Source organism: Zonotrichia albicollis, chromosome 2, assembly GCF_047830755.1.
Source record: "Zonotrichia albicollis isolate bZonAlb1 chromosome 2, bZonAlb1.hap1, whole genome shotgun sequence".
Lineage (NCBI taxonomy): Eukaryota > Metazoa > Chordata > Aves > Passeriformes > Passerellidae > Zonotrichia > Zonotrichia albicollis.
The window spans coordinates 56,756,837-56,783,511 of NC_133820.1; the positions used below are offsets into that span (position 1 = coordinate 56,756,837).

The following is a 26,675-nucleotide window of genomic DNA, read 5'->3' on the forward strand; positions in this document are numbered from 1 at the left end:
AGCTCAGGGCTCTAACACAGCTTGTGCTCAGCAGGCTGACCAGGGAAGGGGGCTTTGTCCCTCCTGACTGTACTTCTCTACAATTAAGGAGCTAAGCTAGGGGACCATGCCCACTGAATGGCCAGTGGACAGAGAGAGAGACTCCCATCTATCAATGCTCTCTCAGCACAGGTGAGTTTGCCACAGTCAGGAGCTGGTTTTGCCTCAGTGACTGTAAGAGGAACCCAGAAGTGTATGTAAGTTGCAAGTATTTCACTTTACAGCTGAAATTAGGTGAGGTGAATTTCACCCTAAACCAGCAACAGACAAAAATCAATACAGTAACAATGCTGCTACTGCTGGTGCTGGTAGAACACCAAGATTTCCCCATAACATCCTTATGCTCTCCACCCACCCACCGCGGAACGTGTTTTGTGTAAAATATCCTCCGTGTTGTCACACCACATCAAGTGAGGCAGTTCAGCTGGGGGGCTTATGTTTACTATGTGTGATTCAAACAGACACAGCTCGGATTTCTACAGAAAACACAGACTTCTTCTGGCTTTTCCCAGAAGCCCCTGAAACAATTGCTTAAGCAAAATGACACATTGCGAAAGCCCAGGATTCACGTTGAGACTGCCCACCCTGTGAAACCACAACACAGTGCCTAACAGAGAGTGAAGCTACATCAGGATTTTTTATTATTATTTCTCCATTACCCATAACAACAAGTGAAAGCACCCTCTAAAACTGCCTTAAACCACAAATGCCGCATGAAGCTGGCATGCTCGACACAGCTTGTAAATGTGATTTAATTGTGAATGGTAGAGTGAATAATCAGAGCTCAACAGCAAGCCTGATTACACATGAACACTACCCAGACTGCTCAGCATGGCTTCCCCTTCCCCATGCTCCTTCCTTCTGGCACAGGACAACCTACAGAGCCAGACACCGCAGTGCCGCCTGCAATCTCTATTTTTATACAGCTGCTCATGCCTGGTGTGTATCAAAGCAGCTTCCAGGTAAGGGTTAAAACCTCTAATCCCTCTACAACACAACCACTGGTGTTATCCAAACCCCACAGGATGAAGATGACCTGTGTAAAACAAGAAGTTGAAGTTAGCACATTGGACATAGCTGAGTGCCAGTGAGTCTTTTGTGACACTTCACTCCCAAAGTGGAGAAGATGACAGAAAACAAGAAATACATGAAAGAACATCTGATACTTCCATAAAATGTTGCATCTTGAAATTCCTCTATAGCTATGAGGCTTTCAAAGGTCCCTGGAGAGGTCAAAATAAAATGTTTCCTGATGATTTAGGGAAGATTTGCTACTATAAAAGCATTCTGGAAATCCATGCTATGTTCCACTGAAGAAATGGTCTGCTCTGCAGGAGCAGCACCTGAGGGGGCCTTACTCACTTGGACTTGGCAACAACCAGAAGGTCTGTGAAGAGGAAAAGGTGTCGCTCCTGGGTTTGCAGACTCGTCTTCAGCTGCACGTGGCCGTCCAGGATGAGCACTCGGTTGTGGCATATGAAAGACTGCACAAGGGGCCATGACTCTGGGCTGATGGGGGACAAGCAGCCTTCCCTGCAAAAGGACATAAAATAAATGGAATAAAGGAAAGCAAATCAGCTACTTGCCTGAGAGTGAGAATCAGGCAGTGACTTCCCATACCTGCTGCCAAAAAGTAATTTATTTGACCACATTTCAGTGAAAGGTGAAAGGCACTTACAGGATAATTCAACAGTCAGATTCTAACAAAAAATCTGTTAGGGACTGTCCTCACTGAACATTTACAGCCCAAGCTGTAAAACCTGTAGCATTTAGCATGAGTAGCATTTAGCAAAGGACAATAATATAGACACAGCCCTCCCCATTTTTTCTATTTGTATTTGTTTCCCTTTGTACTGAGGTCTTGGAGAAAATACTTCATCTCCTGTAGGCTCTCCAAATAGAGAGAGGACACATAATGCACGATGAACAGTGAACTGCACACCCACCTTGATCAGAATAGGACTCATACTCAGGGTTAAAAGCCATTTACAGAAATTACTGAGAAACAATGACAAATATAAGGTGTTACTGAACCTTGCTAGAGACACAGCACGTACTAGATCAACACGAGAAGGCTGCTCAGCCTTTCTCTCTCCCAGCACACAACCCAGAAGCACTGAATAAGCTCCTGCTCCAGGGTTTGGTTGTGTGGCTGGAGCACAGCTGTGCTCATCTGAGGCTGCTGGGTAATCCAAACCCAAGCCTGTGGGGGAAATACCAGGCTCTCTCCTGGAAGACACTGATCTTTTCAAAGGAGGTATTGAGTAAGTTGCAGCACAGGGTGGAGACATGATTCTCTCAAACTCTCCTGATCTAACTGTTCTACATAAAGCAGCTGAATAGTTATTGAAGTAGAAACAGATTTTCTCTAGCATGATGGTCAGCTTACTCACCCAGCCAGGATATCCCTACCTTCTGAGCCTTGCTGTAACAAATGACCATTTATATAGAGCCAAACCAAATGAATGTGAGGGTCTGAGAGGAGGACACTCTTTCTCTAGGGTTCCCTAGAAGCTTGTAGCAGGTCTGGAAAGCCAGAGGTATGGCCTCAAGTTCTCATACTAAGCTGAGAGAACTGAACCTGGGTCTCCTATACCCTGGTGTACCTTAAATAATAATTTCTGGATTAAATCCAGGTACCATCAGTATCTTTACCCATGATTTTAAAATCCAACTTTGCAATTATTTGCTTTCCCAAGAAATGCCTCCAAATGAACCATTTCCCTCTGGCAAAACAAATCAGTTCAAATTTTATCCAAATACATTTACTTTTTTTTTTTCTTGTTAAAAAAATAAGCAAAAACAGTTGGCAGGATCAGCTCGGCAAGGGCAGGCTGAAATGAACAACTTTGCAATTCCAGTTTATTCTTGGTCCCATTGGAATGGATGCCAAACACCTAAAGACTTTACTGGGAGAAGAAATGGAGCTTGTATGGTGAAAGTCACAAAACAAATGGGAAGGAAATGAAAGAAAAGAAGAACAAGCACAGGAAATCTTCAAAGAAGGTCATAAACCTTGTACCTATGTTAGAGCCTGAATGACTCATGACCCTCCTCTCCTTGATACTTGTGGCTGGATTATGCAGAAAGTTATTTAGGAAATCCTGACAGCTGGGAGAGAAAGGATAAGCTCCAAGATTGGCCTACATTAGCAGGACACACTTTCACTGATGTATAAAGAGCTGGCAAGGATCCCTACCTGCTGGGAAGGGCCTTGGACTCCCCTTTATGGCTGGAAGTCTTCAATTTTTTAAAAGAATTCCTCAACTTATTTTGTCTTAAACTGTGTCTTAATCTTGTCTTTCATTACCTACCCCTTCTGGTAAGAGGGAAAGAAGAGGAATGACTTACAGAATGAAAAATGCAAATGTAAGTTATTTGGTCACTCCTGTGCAGAAGGGGTGTCCAGGAGTGTGCAGGTTAAAGCAGAGGGAGGAATGTTGGTCCAGCATAACAGGGATACACACTGTGTGGCCAGCAACAGGAGCCAGGGGAACAACAAGAACCTCTCCTACCCTGCCACCCCCATGGGATTAGAAACTGCCACCTCACCAGTTCATCAGTGAGTGTTAGGTAACTGGACTCCAGTTCATTAACTCCCTAGCAGCACTTGGCAAGGAAACTCAAGCAGAATTCAGGAATGATGATGAGTCCACCTGCATGAAAGCCATGCATGGCTTTTACCTCAAAGATTAAATCAGGAATACACTCACCTGTACTTGAACCCAGTAACAACAAATGTGAGGAAAACCCTTTTCATGTTACACTGATGTAAGCATTCTTACAATCATAAGGTCTGGCTTTTATGTCTCCATATAGGCAATTCTGTTTGATTATTCCTATTTGTACGTTTTCTACATCATGATTCAAGCCCAGGAGCCTCTCAAATTAGACTAAGCAAAATCTTTGCCATGTTGGTACACAAATGAAGGTGTGGTAGGTTTAATACTGCCAGAAGGGTCAAGTGAATTGAACTGTCTTTTGAGCCAGTGCCTTTGTCAGCTGAACTCCAATAAGCAGTCTTATATACACTAATATTAGACCTTGCCTGATAAGGCTTATTAAAAAAAAAAAAAAAAGTGCCAATATTTTCTTCAAAGTGGAAAAAAAATCAAAGCCATTAATTTAGCCAGAATATTCTAACACCCCAGGAACAAGCAACATGGAGGAAATTCATGCCAGCAGTGACAAAAATGTCTTTTGGAAAGCAGGCTTTTGATCCTCTCAATTAATGTTCCTTTGTTACAAGACATGAATGAAACCCAAGTGTTGTTACATTGAAAATGCAGATCAGCAATATCCTCAGGCATAGGAATTTATATGAGAGAAGTATTTTTGCAGTTCAGTTTTTAATGGCTCAATGATTTTTCTGGCCATTAAATGGGTCTGATTCTGACAAAGTGCTAAGTACATAAATACTGATTCTTTGAAAATTCCTTTCAATAAAATTAGACAAAAGCCAGGTCAACATGATTTCTGATATAAATAAAAATGAAAATCAGTGATGTAGGGCTCTGTCTGCCTTTCCTGTGTTTCCCTTAAAATCAATTTATGATTAGCACAAGTAAAAACCCACACAGTAACATCTTTCCATTTTGGAAGAAAAAAAGCTGTCATCCAGGTTTGTTAAGAAGGAACTGTGAACTGATTCCTGAAAGATGGGGTTAGATGGGGATCCTGTAGAGCCAGCAATCAACCATGTTCCATTTTGTGAAGAAGCAAGGCTGACACTAATGTTTTGAAGGCATTGCCATTATAAAATTCCAGTCTTAAGTGGACATTTTTTTATAGGAGGGCTATTTTGGGAAGTCTGAAATTTCCATGTGTGATTTTAACTATGGATAAAATTTTGTAATTGGAGGATATATACAGAGATATTCTTGAGCTCTTCAGGAGAAGACTAAAATCACTGTGCTGGATGAAATTAGTAAAAAGATAATTGAAGATTTCTCTCTGGATGCTTCCAGAACATAAATTTTTATACTTCTTATTTTGCAAATTAATCAAAATAGTCATTTTGTGCCTATTCAAAAGACACTACGATTTAAAATACCACTGCAAATTTGTAGGTGAAATATATGAAGGTGAAATCTACAGTAGTCAGCCAAATACTGAAAAACACATCCTGGCTGCATTCAGTGTGAAAGCAAACATCAGAGCTCACTTCATTGATCCTGTATTTACCAGAAACCACAGAAACACAAAAAAATACTTCTTCCCCCTGAAGAGCTCCTTGGGGTTTCCAATAAAGCTGAATGGCATCACCCACAAAATGTTTATTCTTGGTGTTAATGGAGATGTCAGCTTTATTCTCTGTTTGTAGCGAAAAGAATGAAAGAAAATATGTTTTGAAGGAGAGCTAAACAGTCCATGCTAAGTGGTTACTAAATCCATGATCCAAATGTCACTTATTCCAATAGGAAGCTTTCCCCTGACTTCAGCTAAAGATGAGTTCAGCCTATCATTGGTTTAGATTAAGCTCTAAGATGCCTCAGGGGAACAACCTGTTCCAAGGTAGCTAAGCTGGAATGAGCTGCTGCAGGTATCTCAGGTATATGACATCCTTCTCACAGACTGCTCGTGCTCCACCCAAAACCCCACTCCATTGTTTGGTTGTTGCTCTCTGCCAGAACTTTCCTCACATGATCTCTCTGCAGACACAGAAGTTGATTTCCTCTTATGATGCAGCACCAGTGCTCTCTGCATGACTGATACCTATTGAAATAAAATAAAATGCCATTTCCCTTTTTAACCTCTGAAGGCCTTCTCAATATGTAGGTGAGAAATTCACCTTTTCACCAGCACACCAGTCAAATGATAGCTGTTCAAAAGGCTGAAACCTGAACTAGCCCAGCCACGTGTGAGGCTGCATTTGGTGTGTCTAACACATATGCAATACCTTTCCAAATTCCTCTTACAGTGAACAACTCAGCTTACACTCATTTCACAAATATGTACTGTAGATATAAATCCTGCATGCCTCCAGTGGTGCTGAAGCTCAAGTAAGGACCAAAAGTTCTTTTCAGTTTTCATACAATCAATCACAAAAACATAGAATGTCCTGACGTGGAAGGGACCCACAAGAACCATTCAATCACAGAATAGTCTGGGTTGGAAGGGACATTTAAAGGTTATCTAGTCCTACACCCCTGCAAATAGCAGGGACAGCTTCTGCTACATCAGGTTAATCAGAGCCCTAACCAACCTGACATTGAATCTTTCCAGGCATGGGGTATCTTAGCACCCTTTAAGGAAACCTCTTTCACAGGCCACCTTTAGGTACTGGAAGGCTGCTCTAAGATCTCCACAGAGCTCTTCTCCAGGCTGAAGAGTTCCAATTCTGTTAGCCTTTCCTCTTAGGAGAGGTGTTCCATCCTTCTAGTAATTGTCATGGCTTTCCTCTCCTGGCTCCAATAGGTTCTTTCTGTGCTGAGGACCCCAGAACTGGACACAGAACTCCAGGTGGGATCTCACCAGAATGGGGTAGAGGAGGAAAATCTCGTTCCTCGACCTGCTGCCCTTGCTGCTTTTGATGCACCCCAGAACATGCTTGGCCCTCCTGGCTGCCAGAGCACTGCTGACTGATATTCAACTTGTCATTGACCAGGACTCCCAGATCCCTTTCTCCTGGAACTTTCCAGTGTCTCACTTCCCAGTCAATCCATACATCCACAGTTGCCATCCCAGGTGCAGAATCCAGTGCTTGCCCACGTTACACTTCATGCAGTTGGTAATGTCTTTAATTTACGTCTCTCTACAGGGCCCCTCTGCCTTCCAGGGAGGCAACAGTTCCTCCCAGTTTGGTATCATCGGCAAAATGATGTAAGTGTAACTTCAAGTCCTGTGTCCAAGTCATTTATGAAGACAGTGAAGAGGATCTGCCTACAGGTGTAGAGCTTGCAGCTTGCAGCATAAATCTAACCTTGCTTTGGCTACAGGCCAGAGAAGCCACCAAGCAGAGCACCTGCCAACCTTCCTCACCGTGTTCAAAGACATCAGACTTACTTTGTATACCTCAAAGGCCAGTTTGGCAGGGCTCTAAAGAATAAGCAATTTATCCTTTAGGAATAATAAAGCCAATGAATCAACTTCAGTGTCTCTCAGTAAAATACTTTACCGTCACTGAATCACAGCTTTGGGCTAAAGCAGCGCACTGAGAGAAGCAGGAGCTACCCACATGCTTTCAAGGCTAGTGAAAACAGCTTGCTATTTAGCAACTATCTGCACCCTAATGCCTACAGTTCAGCCCACATTATGTATTTTTGCCAAAATGCATTACCAGTCAGGGAAAACATGTCATTTGTGACCAGCAGAGATACCCCCAAAAGCAAGCAAGATCTAGAAGGTAAGTTCCTCCACTTTCTTAAGAGAGCTTATATTGGAAATGAGGTAACAGTCAGTATTTGCACTTTTTTTCTGTGCCTCCTAGTCTGACCCTTAAGCTCCTAAACAGTCCTGTGAGAAGGAACTTCAACAGGAGCTTAACACATGGTTTCCTTGTTTTTTTGCTAATGATTCAGGACGGCAAGATAGTTTACTACTGAAAATCAGTTAACACTCAGACATGTTATCCATCCTGTGGCTAGAGGGTGTTTTGCATTCAAGATAATTAACTTACTACGGTATTGAGAACAATTCTTTAAGTAACTAAAAGCAAACAGGTCGAATTCAGTGTGCAAGAGCTCACCAAATAAGGTGAGATAAGGTGGAACAAAAAACCCAACCAAACCTGTAACTCAGCAGTGAGTACTGACTCACACTGCAGCAGTCCTAACTGTGCACCAAAGGGCAATGTCAAGGTTTCAGAACTTCAACATACATTGAATTTCATCATAAATGGCAATCTGGATGTGACTTGAATTGCATTACAGCCAACTTGAAAAAATCATTCCAGACTTTGCCAAAATAATCGCACAAAACAGATCATTGTGTTCTGTACGCTAAAGGAGAAGAGTGAGAAACTACATGAAAGAAGAGCTTTTCTTGTACACTGAAAACAACTGCCCATGCTCAGGCCTGAACACAGGACAATGGAGATAGTCCTGCTCATGCTCCTGAAGAATTTAGTTTCTATCATGCTGGCAGCTTATTAAAGCACATGGCTTGAAGAATCATTCCTCAGGCTAGAACAGCTGTGAAGAGAAAGGAGGCTACAACTGCGCTACACCCATTTGCAGACCTACCTCCAAAATCTGTCAGCAAGGGGCTTTGTCTTTGAAAAAGAGCTGAGGAACAAGCAAAGCCCTGTGTAAGTTCTTGATCATTCCCTCAAATGTTCTTGATCATTGAGCTGTAGATGGAAAGTTCTTGATCAAGTTCTAGATCGTTCCCAGCTGTAGATGGAAAAGGGAAGAAACAGGGAGATAGAACATGGTACTCCTCAATAACACTGTCAATCTGGAGATGTCCTTGTGACAGTTCTGGCTTGGCACAAACTATCTATAGATGGAAAAGGCTGCTGAAAACAGGGATGCCAACAGCCATGCCCATTTCCCATGACTTGCTCAGTCCAGCCTGCTCCATCTCCACTGCCTGTTCAGCACAACCACACAAAGCCCTGCTGGTCTCAGGGATGAGCATTCACAGCCCCCATTGCCACAAACGAGGTAACACAGACAAGGCTCACCCACACGGAGCAATCTGCAGCTCAGGGCCCTACTTAGGCAGATATATATAGCTATAGATATATATAGAGATAGAGATATAAAATCCTCTGCATTTTTAAAGGTGCTAACTGCTCCTTTCTGTCACTGCCTCTGAACCACAACCAGTGCCCTTGGTGAGTCACCCACGGGCTCAGGATCTGCCCACTTCAAATCTTTGTGATCCTGCATATGCACTTCATCTACATTTGTATGGTACTTTATTGTAATAAATAATAATTAGACTTGGAGGGCGAAAGAAAGCACAAAAAATATGGGCTTGGAGGGTAGGAGTGTTTTCCAGGAAGGTGGTAGGTAATACGTGGGCCAGCACAAAGCTAGTATGCAGTCGTAAACTTACATGGACTATTTATAGAAGGGACTTTAATAAACAAGCATGAAACTCTCTTAATCACATGGGCTGCCAATCCTTTTCTGAATCTGCTGTCAATTGATCCCTGCTATGCCAAGGCAGCTTCGTTCTGAGGATGCTGGGCATGTTTGCATGCTGTTATCTTTGCTAAATTTTATGCAGTTGAAGCAGCACTTTGTGAAAACAGTGCAGCATTCCAGAAATAGCAAGTCTATTTTCTGCAGCACTCCTTTAAAGTCCCCCAGGCCATCACCGTTGTGGGTACAGTAGCTTTTGTACCATGAAAGAAGTGAGATCTGCTTGGATTTTCAAAGAGCATTAGTTGCTAAGTTTTACAATGCCTGATTCTACTTTACAAGTGTTCTTTACTGGTTGCAGCTTCTTTTTTACAAGTAATGTGTTGGAACAAATAGGGGGCAGTCACCCCTCACCCCTGCATTTTCCCTTATGGACTGTGCCTCTGGATTTCATAGGGACTCCTCTGACCTGGAGAAAGTATCAGCCTCAGTTCACAGCCTCCAGCACAGGGTTGTCCTCATTCTATGCAGGCAAGCAGCTGGACTCCAGAAAATTATACCCAAGACCAAGCAGCGTGTCCCAGCAGGGTCACAAAGACTTCCCACCAAAATGTGCTGCAAACCACTCTCAGCACTGGCAGGGCAAGCACAAGCCTGGACAATGGAAGGAAGATATATGTTAATTGGGACTGGGAGCAAGCTTTACTCAGATAAATAGACTAATTTACATTTTAGGGCAGAAATCAAGGTTAAAGCTCATATTTATTAAATTGGATATGACTCCTCTGCTTCTAAAACTCAGCGTGCACATTGTAATGCAATATTTATTGAGAAAAATATTCCAACTTAAATTATAATAGGATTCTAAAAATTGTCTTGTATCATCTCTGCATGATGTCAAAACCTTACGAAACATAATAAAAATTACTATAGAGAATAAGGTGGTGGTTTGCACTAGATGTTTCAGGTGCTGAAGCACATAACAGACTACTTTTCTGTAGTCTGGCAGTAAAATATCACATAGCTGTAGGGTAAAATGCATCATTAAAACAAAATCCTCACACTTTTCAGGCTGGAAGCTTGGCAGCTTAACTGTAAACAAAGCTGCACTTAAGTAATTTTTACATAGCCAAAAGGACACAATCCTCTGCAGAGCAAGCATGCACCACAGTGTGGAGGCTGGAGACAGAAAACACGTTTGTGGTTTGGTTTGCTTCCAAGGCTTTTTGTTTTATTTTAATAAACAGCTGCAAGGTGTTTACTCTGAAAATTTAACACAAGGGCAAAATTTTCTATTGGTATAAATTAGCACCACACGTTTTGGTCATATTTTGCCTATCTCCACCAGAAAACAATTTAGGGCAAGTGATGTAAATCCTGTTGAAAAGCTCTTGCAGTGTGGGTGTTCTCCAGTCAGTCAGCAAGTTCAAGGGGTTTTGGTCTATGGACCCCTGAGCAAGGGAGACGTTTGGGAGAGGACACATTCACATGCAGGAGTCAATAAAAGCTTTTTGGCCCTTGGAAGAATCAATCCTCTGTTCCCCACTGCAGTTCCCACTCACTTTTACTGACTGACATAGCAGCACCACCTTGAGTTACTGTCTCTTTGCAGCTGCACCAGGGAAATGACATTCCAGGCACTGTCTACCCAAACAGAGATCTTATTGTTCAGACCAAAAAAAAAAGGTCACAAAAAAGTGACCTTTGTGGGGAAAAAATAAAGAAAACAAAGATAATAAAGAAAAAAAAAAAAAAGGAAAAAAAATAGGATGAACTAAGGCGAAAGAAAAGCCCAAAACCTAACAACCCAGTTCTACAGTTCTGCACCATGGATGTCTGGGCTTTTGGAGCTTCTCATGGCCTACAAGAAGCCTGGACTCACAAGCTATCTTTGCTACTACCAACGAAACTCCTTCCTACCCATTCTGAGGAGACATACAGAGGAGCACTCTGGGACCTCAGTCCCACTAGGAGATCCAGTATTGTTTTAGTTAGCTGAAAAGATACAGGTTTTGTCCTACCTTAACTTTTTTGAGAAGGAGTAATTTCAATTAGGATATTCAATTAGGATAATTAATCTTACTTAATCACAACTGGAACATTTAAAAGCCTGGCTCAACTCCATTGGCTTTGACTTACCTCATAGATGAAACTGATCTTTTATTCAAAAGGTGTTTTCATACATCTTCTTGTAAAGTGTATTACAAGTGTTCAGCACAGGTCATGCAACAGCCAGGAATCCTGGGTGACCAAAAATAGCTAGGACATCCTGCAGATCTTTACAGAAACAGGTAATTTAAAGCTGACGTGCACATGAGGTAAAAAGACTGGTGTAGACATCTTTAGAAATCCCTTCTGGACGATCATGAATGACTGTCAGTGAGCCTACATGTTTCTGCTGACCCTAACATCTCCAGCTCTGTGTCACACAGGCAAGATGGGCAAGAGCAGGGCAATGGTGTGACCATGTCCTTTCAACAGGGAAATGGCATTTTCTAGTTGACTGCCTGGGTTTACTGCCTGCCAGTCACCCCACTCAATCATTGGGCAATACCAGTAGGGCTGCAATAGCCTTTCCCTTCAGAGTCTGATTTTCCCATTATTGAAGAAGCAATTCAGATAGGTAGGTTTGGATTAGATCTTAGGAAGAAATGTTACTGTGATTGTGGTTAGGTACTGGCACAGGCTGTCCAGAGAAGTTGCAGTTACCCCATCCCTGGCAGTGTCTAAGGCCAGGCTGGATGGAGCCCTGAGCAACCTGGTCTAGTGGAAGGTGTCCCTGTCCATGGCAAAGAGCTTAAAAGCAAATGATTTCAAGGTCTCTTCCAACACAAGCCATCCTATGAGTCTGTGAACTGCGGAACACAGTGGGGTGAACTCCACAAAGCCCCACCACAGACATGCAGAGAGGATCTGCTCAGCCCCTGTAGTGGCTGCAGTGTGTAAGAACCACTTCTCTAAGAGAGATGACCAATATGGGTGCCAACATGGAAGACCGGACTGTCACTTCACCTGTCCAGTTGTAACAGGAACAAATCTGGCTTTGCTGTGCCTCCAGAGCTTTGAATTATATTTTGATACTTGTACTACAGCACAGGAATTATCCTATTACAGTGAAGAGATTACTTAATATGCCTGCTGCTGCCAGCTATGGCAAGTGTAGTGACCCAGATTCCTTATGAACATGCATGGAGCCACATGCACCTGTTTGCTCTCCCATAACTCACTGCCCACCTATTTATTCAACAAGTTTTTCACAGAGCTACTCAGGCAGATTAGTCAGAGGTTCCTACTCCACAAGTGATCTGAGCTGGGGAGAAAAGCTGTTAGAGGCTCGCCCACATCTCTGTGCCTTTTGATGATAATTACCTGTTCAGTGCTGCCAACAGCTATGCTCTACTGGCATGTGCAAAAGCAAAACTCCAGGTGTTTGGTAAGCTGTCTGGTCAGCAGGACAGTGTCTAAACAACAGAGGCACTTGAGAAGTCAGGAAGCCTCTGAGATAATGTCTTGCTGTCATGGGTTTAGAGCCTTGCCCCCAAGGCTTATTATCCTTTATTGGATCTAGCCCCCTGTACCCAAATACTAAAGAGTGGGCACAGAAGATACCTAAATACAGACTGTTACTCCCAGGATGTGATTACAAACCCCTCACCAGCAGCTTTGTGCACCACAAGGACACAGCTGGACCAGGAGAAGCAATGCCATGGAGAGACCAAAGGGTATTTAACGCTGGCCCTTGTCAGAGGTGGGAGCACCAGAGGCTGCACATCAGCCTCACATCATTAGAGCCTTTCTGCTTGTTTACACAAGATAAATGATCACAAAGCAGACTGAGCAAGTTGGTCTGTGATTTCCTCAGGTATGCTGTTGCCCAAACTGCTTGGCCAGACTGTTGCTTGGCAGAGATTTTACTGTCTAAAATCAGCGATACACAATGGCTGGACAACAGCTGCGTTCTGCCAGACCTCAAGGCCTAATCCAAAAAGTCCTATAAATGGGCTGCAGCCAAAAGCACATGTGGACACTGAGACATCTGGACAAGCAGAGCCCTGCACTCATCCTGATGAGCACTGCCCCTCACTGTCTTCATACTGCCACAATTCTCTCCAAAAGGGAATTGGCTTAAGGCACTGGCGTTAAACTATTAGCCATTTATTGTAAAATTAATCCCCTATTTAAACTCCAATCCCTCCAAAACCCTGATTCCAAGCCTTTCTTCTTACCTCCAGTCCTTTCCTTTTAATAAAAAAGCAGCATATCTCCGAAAGCCGCAGCTCATTTCAATCTCCAGATGTACAAACATCGCTAAAAGCCAGTTTGTAGGTCGTAAATGAAGAACTGAGGAGTTTTATCAAAAACAAACATATGCACACATATACTCACACAAAACAAAACAGAAAAAACACAGCAGAAGGGCAGGATTGCCAGTCTCTGAGTTAAAAGGCCATTTGAGGCCTCAGAGAGTTCACCTTGTTAACAGCTAATAAAATTTTATCCTCAGCTATTATTATGTAAAAGTAACTTTTGTGTTCAAACACATGGCTTAAGGAAGCAATACTCCAGTGTTACAATTAGCTTTAATCAAGCATGAATTAGATATACTAGAAACTGACAACTTGTAGATTATCATCACAAGCTGTTTTAATGATAATTCCATTAAAAAGGAAGAGCATTAAATACAAAATAGCAATTTTTTAAAATTACAATTTTTCTACAAATTCATATGTGACCATGTTCACAGGGGTCTGAGGATGAGGGAAGAGATGAGGATCTGACTCCATGTTTCAGAAGACTTGATTTATTGTTTTATGATATATATCATATTAAAACTATACTAAAAGAATAGAAGAAAGGATTTTCGAAGGCTAGCTAAGAATAGAAAAAGAAGGAATGGTAACAAAGGGTTGTGGCTTGGAGAGAGAGTCTGAGCCAGCAGACTGTGATTGGCCATTAATTAGAAACAACCACATGACACCAATCACAGATGCACCTCTTGCATTCCACAGCAGCAGATAATCATTGTTTACATTTTGTTCCTGAGGCCTCTCAGATTCTCAGGAGGAAAAATCCTAAAAAAAGGATTTTTCAGAAAATATCATAGCTACATTCATATATGTTTACCTTACATAGGGAAACACGACGTATTGAGGGGAGAAATCCAGGGTAGTTCTCATACAGAGATTTCTGCACAAAATGTTAAAACATCAAAACTTTTAATGAAATAAAAAACCTCAGAAAAAAATCCTGATCAAGCTTTCAAGGCTGAATTAAATCCAAGAATTAAACCCAGAAGCAAAGACACACCTTCCTTTGCTTTGGTGACTGAGTCTCTAGGAATAGGAGACTCAGTTTAGATGACTGGCTGGAGCCTGGAGCCAGCCAGAATTGTACCTGGCCTTGCCAACTCCCGCTCTGCCTCTGAGCCCTGCTGGCGGCATGCAGCTTCTCCCGAGGTAAATCCCCACCGACCACACATGGGGAAGGCACACCTGGAAACTGGCAGGCACACATAGCCTGGCCTTTGCCCCTCTCAGCTCTGCAAACTCCCTGGTGAGGCACTGCCCAGCCCAAGCCATGTCCTCACCAGCAGCAGTGCCATCGGCCGGCCAGGCCATGGTGGCCCTGGCCCAGGGCACCGCTCCTCCGCCTGGGACGGGCGGCCTCTGCCAGGGAGGTGCCATCCACAGCCCAGGCTCCAGCAAATGCTGCCATGGTGCCTGGGGGCTGTGCAAGAGCAACACCCACCTTGGCACAGGCAGGAGAGCTTCTGCATCAGGGCCTCAGCCTGTGCCAGCAGGTAAAAATGGCCGTGGTGCACGCCAGGGGCCTGCGCTCCCCCCTCCATTGCCTCACCAGCCAAACCTGCCTCACAGAGATTACACTGCCAGGCAAATTATTCACCAGCATGGAAACGACTGAAGAACAAGCAAAATTATCGCAGCTGGAATATCTATATAACAAGCTGGTTACCTGTAATGAACTTTCGTCCCCTTCGTCCCTGCTGTCAGTTTTGCCTGAAACACCAACTACTCATCTTCCCCATGAAAAAGAGACAGTTAAGGCCTTCTGGCAATTTACATTTATTAAAAGTCTCTATTTTTTTGTCTTCTTCTAGTCCCATAGCTTGGATCATCCACATTTCTTCTGACTAAAACCCTGAAAACACAATGTCCAAGGCTCCGGGAACACTCTGTATTTGCCTCGCGCCAAGTGGAATGTATTACTAGATTACACATATGATCTTCGTTATCTGGGATATTTAGCCTTTGGCACAGGACCCCTAGAAGATGACATGCCAGAATCACTTACTGTGCACTGGAAGAAGGAAGAACAGACTCTCTGTGAATGGCATAACATTACTTCTATGTAAACAAGGGGAGGAAACACCTTGGAAACTTGTCGAATCTCCAGTTTTTACCCTCCCCTTCTCCAACCATAAAAGCCACATAACAAAATTGAGTAGAGGTAACATTTTAGGAACTTCCTTTTCAGGTTCTTTAGGGATTTATTCATAAAACTTTCTAAAAAATATCCTTTGGGGTTTTTTTTTTTCAAAACAGCCTGTGCTTCCAGCTTACACCAAAATAATATCATAAACACTCTTCATACTGTAAAAAAGAGTTGTTACATTTTCAGTATTTTAACACCTTTAATGTGTGGAGCCACAGATCTATAAATGGTCTTCCAGACTTAGAAATTGTGAGATTATATTACTTGGTTTCAGCATGTAAAAATATCACCTCCAAAGATCTGTTGAGGTGCGCAATAGAAAAAGGGAAGCTGCTGGCAGCTGCAGCACAGACTTTGGCTGTCCCTGTGAAATATTAGAGATGCAAGCAGAGGACCACCAATGCAGAGCAAAAACTTGGGTTTTGTCACATATGAAAATTGTTTTGAGCAACAGCAGAACAAAAGCTGAAAATTTTACTTGAAACAAGCCTTTTATTATTCTGTGTCAATTATTTGAGATGACAATACCCATTGCTTTAAATCTGGGCCTCAGACATTTCTGTTTCAAGCATGTAATTTGTATTGCACTGAACTGTATCATTAAGTTGTGCAGGTTTCACTAAAAGACACCAAGAAAAAGTAAGAGGAAGATTACAACCGTGGAACAAGTCTGTGGACAAATATAACTGACCCAAATCCCTTGTTGATTTCATACACATTAATGGAGTTAAAAATCAAATTTTTTTTTTCTGCACCTGAATACGAGCCAAGGAAAACACCAAAAGTTGACTTTTCCAATGTATTTCTACAATAACCTTGCTCAAAGTGCTTCGGAAGAGTATATCTGATGATGTGAAGAGTCTCTACATGGCTACTCATCACAAGTTTGTGATGAAAAAGAAGCTGTAGAGGGAAAAAAGGAAGAAAAACAAGAACAATGTGGCAATGGTGGCCGGCATATCATCATCTCTTGGATGTAAGGGCCCAAATTCCACTGTAATATCTGTACTATTTACTATGTTTCTCTTCTGTGTGCAGGTACAAGTCAAGTGAGGCTTGGATCATAGCAAGGTTTCCCTTCTGTGCACCACCATGCCATACAGCCATCCCAGAATTCTTCTGTACACCAAATATCATGTGCCTCCTTCTATATGATTGACAAGGCAAGGAAAGATTTGTAATGAAAGCTGAATGCTCATTAACCCAATGACACAGCTGGAGAAAAAGATGACAAATTTTAAGCACACCAGACTTTCAGACTTGCTTCTCTTTCAGGACTGATAAGAGAACAATGGCACAAGCAAGCACTGGTTTTTCCAGCTAGATCCTCTTGTCTTGCTCACATCCTTGTGTCATCACAGCTACCATAACACTACCAACAAAAACCTTAGTCCTCTGAATGCTAAATAGCCATCTCCAGATGTCACAACGGTTTCTTTGAATAAATAGCATTAGTAAACTTTAAAATGCCCCAGAGTAAGTCTGTCCAAAGTGCCACTACGTTTTATGAAAGTGCCCTGTATATAAACCAGGGACACCTGACATATAAAGTGGTATAAAAATACAAACTGACTCGGCTTCTAAGTATTTCCTGCCCTTTTAAACTTTGCACTTGTTCATTAATTTCAACAAATATTGAGGTGAGCCAGCTGCTGAGGTGAGAGTATTCAAACAAATCCCTCACAGATGTTTGTTAACCTCAGATAGGAGCTTTATTATCTACAAATCATTAATCAACCATTAACAAGTAAGTGTTATGGAGTCCCAGTATTAAGGTTCACTGCCAGAGAAGAATGATAGATTTCGCAGACTGGCTGTGTCTATAAGAACTAAGAGCAGAGACAGGTCTGAGGTAAAACATTTGGAGGAGATTAGAAAACATGAGAAGTCATTTTGTTGCTCTTCAGCTCTCCTTCAGAGAAAGCACTTCACCAGAGTTAAGCATTTACACAACAAATGGAGTGGAAAGATCAAACTCATCCATCAGTTTGGTGATGAAGAGGAATGTACTTTGCACAGCCAAACAAGGAAGTCAGGCACAGGTGAGAATTGCTGCTCCTCTGAACAATAATAAACACCATCCAAAGTGCCACCCTCTAAACTGAAAGACTCTGAAGCTACAAAATCGCCCATTCTGACTTCAGAGTCCTCAGACTTCACCCAATACCTCACACAAAGGCCACAGACTTCTGTTGGAAACAACAGAAGCAGCTAAATTGTTCCATGCCACACGCAGAGGACAGACATGACTGAGGCAGCATCCATCAGTTGTGCAGGATAAGCATGGCTTACTGCAGAACAAGGAAATGCATTCCCCTCTTTGGTCCTCTACACCACACAGCTTCTGCCAACTGGCCTTAGGAGAGAATCCTTTCACACACTAGATTTGGAAATAATTCTGATCTGGGCTATACAAGCAAGACACTTCAGAAAGCACAAAATTCTTAGGTGAAAATGTAGTGTGTATTACACTCAGTGTCTCTCCAGCTATTTCTGATTTCTGATACTTATGGAGCAGGCAATAAAGTAAATTTAAAAAGCAGAACTGAAGAAAAATGTTGCCTGAATACCAGCAGGTAAATGAATTTTGTCTTTCCTATTTTGCAACTCTGATTTTTTCACAGAATACTTTCACAGGTTTCTGAAATACTGTGGAATTCTAAATTATGCAAACCAGATATTAATTAGATCAAAGTCAGAAAACTTTCCAAAGCTCATGTACTGATTACTTAACACACCATAGAGTGGGAAAAAATATTCCTTACAAAGCCATACTTTTATTTCCCTCCATAACGTTTCTTCATAAAGAGCAGTACACAGCTGGAAGCATTAAGAGCCGACCAGATGGTTCACTTCTCGATAAACACGTTTTGTAAGTTTAAAGTCTAATGAACTGTAGTGCAGGGAGAAAAAAAGTTATGTATGCAGAGTGGTTCAAATGGCAGGTCAGGGCTGGGGCTGGACAAGGGACTGGCTCCACAGAAACTTCCACTTCTATAGCAGCTTTACATGGGAGGAGGGAGGGAGGGAGGGAGGGAGGAAGGATGGCCAGTTCTGTCAGAAGACAAAGGACAAAAAAGGCTGAATGCTTAACGCCCACAAATTCAGCCCCACAAGTGCTAATACTGGACAGGGGAAAGTTGTGATCGCCAGATCCTGGCCCACAGCATTGTCCTGAATCGGCAGGTGCTTCCAGAGCCCTGGAGAGCCTGTACCAGGCAACAGGCAATGACAGAAGAAACTTAGCTCAAATTAAATTGTGCAATTCTACAGTGAACAATCCTGAGCTACATCTGACACTGTGGAAGTGTCCAAGGCAGCAAGCACTCATCTTCTTCTGCCCATGCCATCTCCACAGGATGCAATCACAGCCAGTCACAAACTGTTCACAGCTGAGCAGCCCAAATATCACATGCCTGGTTACAAACTTCAGAGCAGCCCTGCCCACCCAGCCAGGTATAAACAGCTCAGTGGGGCAGCACTGGGGAAACCCCTTCTAGGAGACCACCAGGTGCCTGGGCTGGTTCTGTCACATCTTTCAGCAGCCTTTACAGCTGTGCAGCTACCGAGGAGCCTGAATTGTGTTCAACAACCCGATGCGGACAATAGTTCAAAAACATTTCAAGCTTTGGGCTGAGAAACTGCAAAAAAACACAGCCAGCAAAAGTCACTGACTCACCTGGATGCCGATCTAGATCTGCTGAGTGCTTTAACAAAGATCAAAGATGGTGCAGACTGACGTCTTTGGGCCAAACTCTTCATCTTCTGATTGGAAAGAGAAACAAAATGAAGTCACAGGTGAGATTTGGAACAGTAACTGCATGCATACAGACTGGGCACAGCCAGACTCCAATTTCAGGCCATGGGAAAAAGGCTGTTAATGCCCTCAGCAACCCTTGAGGGGGAAAATATCACAGGGAAATTCCCCCTGGAGGGGGAAAATATGGTAAGAAAAGCAGGAGCATTACCAGAAAGCCATAGAAAAGCTAAAACTTAATGTCCATACACAGATACTTGAGGTACACTGCACACATGAAACAAACACCTAGAGCTGGTCCTCAATCACTTTTTTGTCCCTATTTTACTATTAAATGTAGTAATTTATTGTACTTTAAATTTATCAAATATCCAGGTGGTGCTTTAAATTTCAAATACTTCATACATTTCTGTGTCACATCTGACATCTACCATAATTTAAGGTTTGGATTCTACCCACCTGACCTTAAACATTATATTAGGCTACTCCTTTTTAACAAATCTTTAGAGATGAGACTATTTTCCTTCCCTACTACTCAATCTGGAGCATATCCTGCCCCTCAGTAGCCAACAATGACATTTTTTTTGTTGCTAATTATGCATGAGAAAAATAAAATGGAGAGAGAGGACAGTTGTTAGCACAGAAGTAGAAAGAGAATGGGAAAAAGGAGACACTCAAAGACAGAGAACACCGCAGGGAAAAAAAAAAGAAAGCACAAGGAAGAGATGAAAATGTCAGTAGCTAACAAGAGAGCATGGATTTCCAGTCAGTGAAGTTGAACACTACAATAAAAATCCTGAGCAAATAAATACCACAGTTTTCCCCAGAGGTAGAAATTTTCAAAAGCACCCACAGGAGACAAAAACACACATTTTCCTGAATGCACATGTGTTCACCACAATGCATTCAGTCTCCCTCCTGCAGCCAGAAGCAGGACTAGCAGAGCAGTCCTGGCCCTAACCCTGGAGGGCTGTCTTGAACCGGTTGTGCAGCCTGCTGCCAAGGTGCACGACCTCTCCTCTCACTGACCCTCCACCAGAAGGGTGACTGTTACCTTATTTAGCTCAAATACTTTTCAGAATAAACTGGGGAACAAAAGAACCAGGGTCAAACTCCTCCTGAGAGCCTGACAGGAGAATATCCAATGGTGCACTGGTACCTTACAGCACCACTGAGAGCCCACAAACAGGTGAACCTCTGACAGCCCTGAAATCCCTGCTCTCAGCTAACCACAGAGCATGACTCTCTTCCTTCAAACCAGAAATAACCTCTGACTACCAGGACAAATATGTCAGGACAGTGGGAACAACTGATTCTTCTGCCAATGTATGTGCTGGACGTGGCATTCGTTCTGTTTGGGCAGGTGCACAGTGTGCTCCCCTCGGAGAAACTCTGCATATTTTACTCACTTGTGACAAGTGCATTTATTTTACTCACTGCAGTCCATCTGTTATTGTGTCAGTTTTTTGGTTCTCTCTTTATTGATGTAGAGCACGCTTGTTTGTTTTGCCACTCAGTTACAGCTATTGTGCAGCAATTGTTATAAATTCAACTGTGTAATTTCAATTTGCCTTTAAAAATTATCTCCTCCTCCGTATTTTATCAAAAAATAACCTTCTCAAGACTGATAAAGTAAGCCTTGGAACATTTAGCTGCCTCCAATTGGACTATAACTGGATAATAAGAGATTACTAACAAAAGAAATGTCCATTTTTAATAGTTTTTAAAATAAATAAGATAAATTGTTCTAGTGAATTAAATTTGTTTGTCTTACTGCTAGCTAATCTGACAAGCTGTTAGAGGTTTTAAAAGTAGCACACCTGCAAATACAAAGACAAAAAGAGATTTGTGTAACAATGCAGTGTAACATGCTACAGAAGACCAGCCACATGTCACACACACAACAGGCAGATTTCAGAAGTTAATATAAAGCATCACCTCCCAGTGGGAAATTTACTGCATTTTACACATTACTGGGCAGGTGGCTTTTTGGGGGGGTGAAAACTGGAGCATCTCAGCTCCTGCAAATGCAGTGAAAGTTTGATTACATTTTCAAAGAGATCTTGAGGTCTGAAAAGAATGCTACTGGGAAAAAACCTGCAGTATTTTAAAATCTATGCCAATTACAGCATTATTTTTCATGCTTGGGTTAGCAGTGCTGAATAGCACCTGTGCCAGCGAGATTCTAGTCTTGACTCAAATGTCTGAAGACCAAAGCAAAGTCTAGACTACAGCAAATTTAGGAAGAGCTCCAATAACTGGCAGAGATTATCTTGGTTAGGGGGATCCCAGAGGTCTGTGACCCAGCCTCTCTGAACCTGCTGACAGCAAGACCCATTCAAGCAGGCCACCCTGGGACACCTCCAAGGATGAGACTCCACAGCCTCTCTGGGCAACTCTTAGCACAGCTACTAAGGAAATCTTAACAGAAAAAAAATTAGCCTCAAAACATAAAAAGATCACTGATGAGAAAAGGAAAATTTTCACAGCACTCAAGTGAGTCACGTCAGCTGTATGCAAATAAACACATTACACAGAGACATTGATTACAGACAGAAAGGGGTGTTTTATTTCTGTTTTGCTACGTACAGAGTTTGGGAAGAGAAAATACGTGACCATTATGACAATTTGAATTGATTCACTTTGAGAAGGGAGAGGATAAATTCACTTTTCCTTAAGTTGGATCCAGTTGCCTACTATCCTCATTTATATTGCTTTTATTATGTGTAAGGATGGCAATGTGGAGAAGAGGAGATATATCCTGAACAGCTGTTGTGAGATCAGATGTTTGGGAGGAAAAGGAGATGCACTGACCAATTATCTAAGCATGGGACACAGAGAAGCATTTCTCAACATGTGTCCCACATCATTACCTCCCATTTTTTCATCTAAATATTAGAAAGGTCAACACAGACAGAAATTCTCATACTTGCTGGCTGAGTCACGCCCATGTGAAACGTATCATAAAATCAGGATCTATGATGAATGTTTACAGTGTGCCAGATGCAAAGATGATAATCTTGTGTCAGTCAGGACAATCTAGAGTTACTTCTGTCTTCCTCACATCCAAAAGCTGGAGTTGCTGCCCCTTCCCCTCTGATTCAGGTTTAACTTCATACTTTCTGCATTTCTGGTTGTGGTTGTCTTCACTTCTTAACAGAAACAAAAAGGTTTAGCAATTTCAGTTGTTGGACTGGTGGCAGTATTTGGCCAGTTTCTCATGTGGTATAAAAAAGTCATATAGCTGTAGACTGGAAAAGAATGAATTTACACCAGATATCGATCAGACCTACAATCTGACACACTGTTTTGTAAACTGTGATGGTAGGCTGTTTATGAGCAGACCAGCCCACCATGCTTAAGACAGAAAGCTTGCAAAACATCACTGAAAATATGCTGTCTCTCCTCAAGAATCAGAGCCCCTGTGGACTACATAGTAAAACTTGCACAAGTATTTCCCAAGTCATCAGCTTGGGGAAAAATCTATTCCTGGATGCCAGTATTCAACTAATTTTGCCTCACAGTTGAAGTGGATGATGGCACTATTTGAAATTTATATAAATCAATATATTGCTAAGTTACAATATTGATTTCCACTGTGGAAAAGGTAACACATGGTAAGACCAAAAAATCTGGAACTGTTCCTGCACTTTACAGGTATCACTTTACTATATCACGCTTCTAAAGAGAATGGCAGAGTGTGAATTAAATAAAGAATGTATGAAAAAAAATTAATGGTATTTACTATTTATTTTGTGATGTTAAGTAAGAGTGCATATAGAGTGTTTATAATATTTTCAAGTGTCTAGAGAAGTTAAAAATTATGCACTAAGCGGATACCCTGCTGCAGCTACTGGTCAGAGCAGTGTGCAGTGATTCCCCAGGAACACACTGCCCACATTGCCAGGTTGTGCTGCCTGACCCATGCCATGGTGAGACACATGCAGAAAGATTCCTCTCCCCAGCCTCTGACTCACACACCTGAGCTGTCTGCCCTGTGCTCCTTTTAGAGCTGACAGAGAGAAAAGGACAATTTAGGGCACAGCTCATCTTGTCTGAAGTTTTTCTCCACTGACTGTAAAAGAAAAGCAAGGTGACCAAGAAAATAGAGTTAATCATCATCAATCCTCTCCTTGCTATCTGAGCAAAGGATAGGGAACAGAAAAACATGTATGCTCAGTAACTCAGGGAAGAACTGTCTTCTTGCAGTGGTTTGAGCTTAGGATGAGAAAATGTTACTTGATGTCTGTTTAAGAACAGACACACAAAACAGTTGAAAAATTTACTTAGTTCCTGAGTGACAGGTAAACACAGCAGAAATGCCTCCTCAGCAATGTGCAGATAACCTTGTTAAAGCCTCCCCAGACACTGAAGGATTTCAGGCTCCTGATTTACAGGCTCACTCCAGAAATGGGTCAAGGCTGGGACATCTGCCTGGGTCATTTAACTGGGTGACAGGGACAGCCCTCAGATGTGCCAATGCCTCGAGCTGAGGATTGCTTTCAAGTGGCTAAGCTCTCCCTTTCACTGCTTTATTTTTCTAATGAAAGGAAGTCTGATTTTAACAAATCCTACTCTCTAAATGTATTTAAGATAATAACTGTGAGGGATTTCACCCATGCAAACTGGGCTCTTGTTGTCTGAGCAACAAAACATATCTGTGGCACACACTCCTGGTTTAGCTAGATATCAACCAAAGCACTGACAACAAATCCTTACCAGAAGCTGTGGGGCAAATTTCACCTAAATGCCTGAAAATCAGAAAAATCACAACAACCCTCAGCATATAGCAGTTAATTCTGCAGAATAACTGGGCATCACTCTTACCCCTGTATCACTGAGCCACTTATGAGAGGCAATAGATTATATTTTCCTACATACTAAAATTCAGTATTTGTTAGACTTACACACTAGAGTTGTCAAAAAGTACCAAAAACAACAAAAATTCTTATACTTTGTTAAATGACGAAATGGACCTATGCTGACCTATAGCATTCTTGAGCCCTCAAAAACAGGGTGAGAAGATGACTGCATTTGAACTGCTGGCTCAAGCAGCAGAGATGTAGAGAGACACATTTACCATGAAGGCAGAGCAGGTGACAAAACTATGTGCTTTTGTTTATTATGCTGGCAGAATACTTGTACTTACAAGGACCTTCCTAGAAAGAAAGCCATTTTTGGATGGATAATTGTGGAGAAAACAATTGCAGGGGCACAAGACAAAAGAGCTACCAACACAGTGGAACTAAAAGCACATCCTCATGGAACAGCAGCTGCCAGAGAGCACAGCAAAGGCTGAAGGCTATCTCGGAGTAGAAAGAAAAATGGATAAAAGAAGCCAGGAACAAAACATGTTTCACCATACTTCCTGAAGGATACAAATCTTTGGAAGCACTTATATGGATCTCTTCAAAAGATTCCACTCATCTACATCACAAGATGAAGATGTGAAAGATCAGTGAATACATCACAGAGGAGGGGAACATTGAGCATGCTGCTTGTGGGTCCTGCAGTGAGTCAGGGCACTGCTCAGACCAGTGACTCTGTTTGTGATGGCCTTGCTGAAGCCCAAAGTTTCATTTCAAGCTTGCCACAAAGCATGAAGGTTAACACTTGGATAAAATTCTGCCCCAGTTTCTGCACCTACAGACTTTCTCGGGAGCAGTTTAGAGATGACAGAGAGAGGAGATTCCCCCCACTCCACATCCCTACTTCAAGCAACATTAAGTAAAGAGGCAATAATTTTTTATTCGTGGTTCTCGGGTGTTACATCCCACATGACCTATCGTGCCCTTCTCTTTCCTAGTGCCACCAGGAGGGGCAAACAAAAAACCCAGGAATCGGAAACTCAAGAACTAGCACACATTGTTTTCTGCATAATTTTCAGGTTCTCTCATGGACAGAGAAATGAAGGATTGCTAACACTAGTTAGTAATTAAATCAGCACCAGGAGGCACATCACCACAGGAAGTTACTACAAGCCAGCACACCCTACCAAGGTGATTTTAACCTAATGACCCACTTTGTAGGTGATTTCATTAAAAAAGGCGCTTTTTCAGTCCTCATCAGAGACAAAATAGCTACAGGATATATCTGCAGGATGATAGGAATTGTTCATCACTTCACTAAATAGTGCCAGAAGTGTTTCTATGTGTCTGAAATTTCCAGCACTACCAGGTGTGATTTTAGAAACAACCCACCAGATCCTCAGCCAGGACAGAATCTTGCAGGAAGAAGAAATCCCTGCTTAAGGAGATTTATCTTAAAAAAGATAAATCTCTTGGCATGAGATCAAGGTATCATACAATATAATGGCAAATACATACTTGATTCATCTTTTCAGAGTAAAACAAGGGATGAAGATTATGAATTATTACTCTTCCAATGCCATTAATTTGCTTGAATTTGTCCATTTAATACACTGTTGAGGAACACTAGAACTCTCTTTTCCCTGCCAGTAAACTGTTGCTGCATTTGTGACCAGAATCACAAAGAAACACGTATTTACGGTGATGGAATTGCCAGATTTCAAGTCTCAAACCATAAATGCTACTTTGATTAGTATTCAAAATGGTTAATTTTTTGCACACTTTGTAGATGTAAATATTAATTGCTGAGCCTCCAAAACATTTTAAGAATTTACTTGAAATCTTCAAGGATGCAGCAAAAATCCTAGGACTGACTCCTTGAGCTACCAGATATTATTCTGCATGAAATATTCAGGGTTGGTTGGAATCTAGCCCCTCTGAGAAGAGAGAAGTGAAACACCAGGAAATTATAAATATGGTTAAATGACCCAGCTGCTACTGCTGACACAGTTACATTGGCACAAAAGACATCTCTGCTGCATGGTTTGTTTTGACAAATTTGTAGAAATAAGCTCTATCAGTATAATCACTTTTACTCATTCTACTGCAATCCACTTCAGTTGCATCAATTTATTGGTATTGGTTTCTAAGCTAAACCGTCAATATACAAAACTTCTCTGTAGGTCAATCACACATGGTGACTCCAGTGACTCCAGTAAGTCCAGTAAAGGAGGGAAACTAGCCCAGAATTTTCCAAAAGCATTAACTAAAACACTGCACTTCAATGTCACCTTTTAGCAGAGTGTTGTAAGCATTTAACAGAGAGAACCTCCCACAGACTGTGAGGTAGGTTAGCAGTGCAAATTATTTTGCATGCCAAGAATAGGCACAGAAACGTTTCCAGGATATCAGTTTAAATGGTCACATAAAATACACGAAAAAAGCCCTAGACATTTTCTGTCCCTGTTCTGGTTCTGTGGGGTGGTCAAGAACGTGGTCCTTCAGCTTGGTTTTGACAGCCAAGTGGAAGATGAAGTAAGAGTTCAGAAACCACAGAACAATGCAGCAAATCTCAGCTAATTTGAG

The 26,675-nt window shown here is 42.0% G+C and overlaps 1 protein-coding gene across 3 annotated transcripts in view; it reads right to left on the reverse strand.

The window, feature by feature from the left end:
- ARHGAP20 (Rho GTPase activating protein 20) overlaps window positions 1-26,675 on the reverse strand; it is a 58,734-nt gene that overhangs the window by 29,008 nt on the left and 3,051 nt on the right. For all 3 annotated transcript variants that reach the window (XM_074535203.1, XM_074535204.1, XM_005497945.3), the window contains exons 2-3: window positions 19,204-19,289; window positions 1,402-1,572 (exon numbers count right to left, since the gene is read on the reverse strand). In XM_074535203.1, the coding sequence (XP_074391304.1) occupies window positions 1,402-1,572; window positions 19,204-19,289 (257 nt within the window). The remainder of the gene's footprint in view (window positions 1-1,401; window positions 1,573-19,203; window positions 19,290-26,675) is intronic.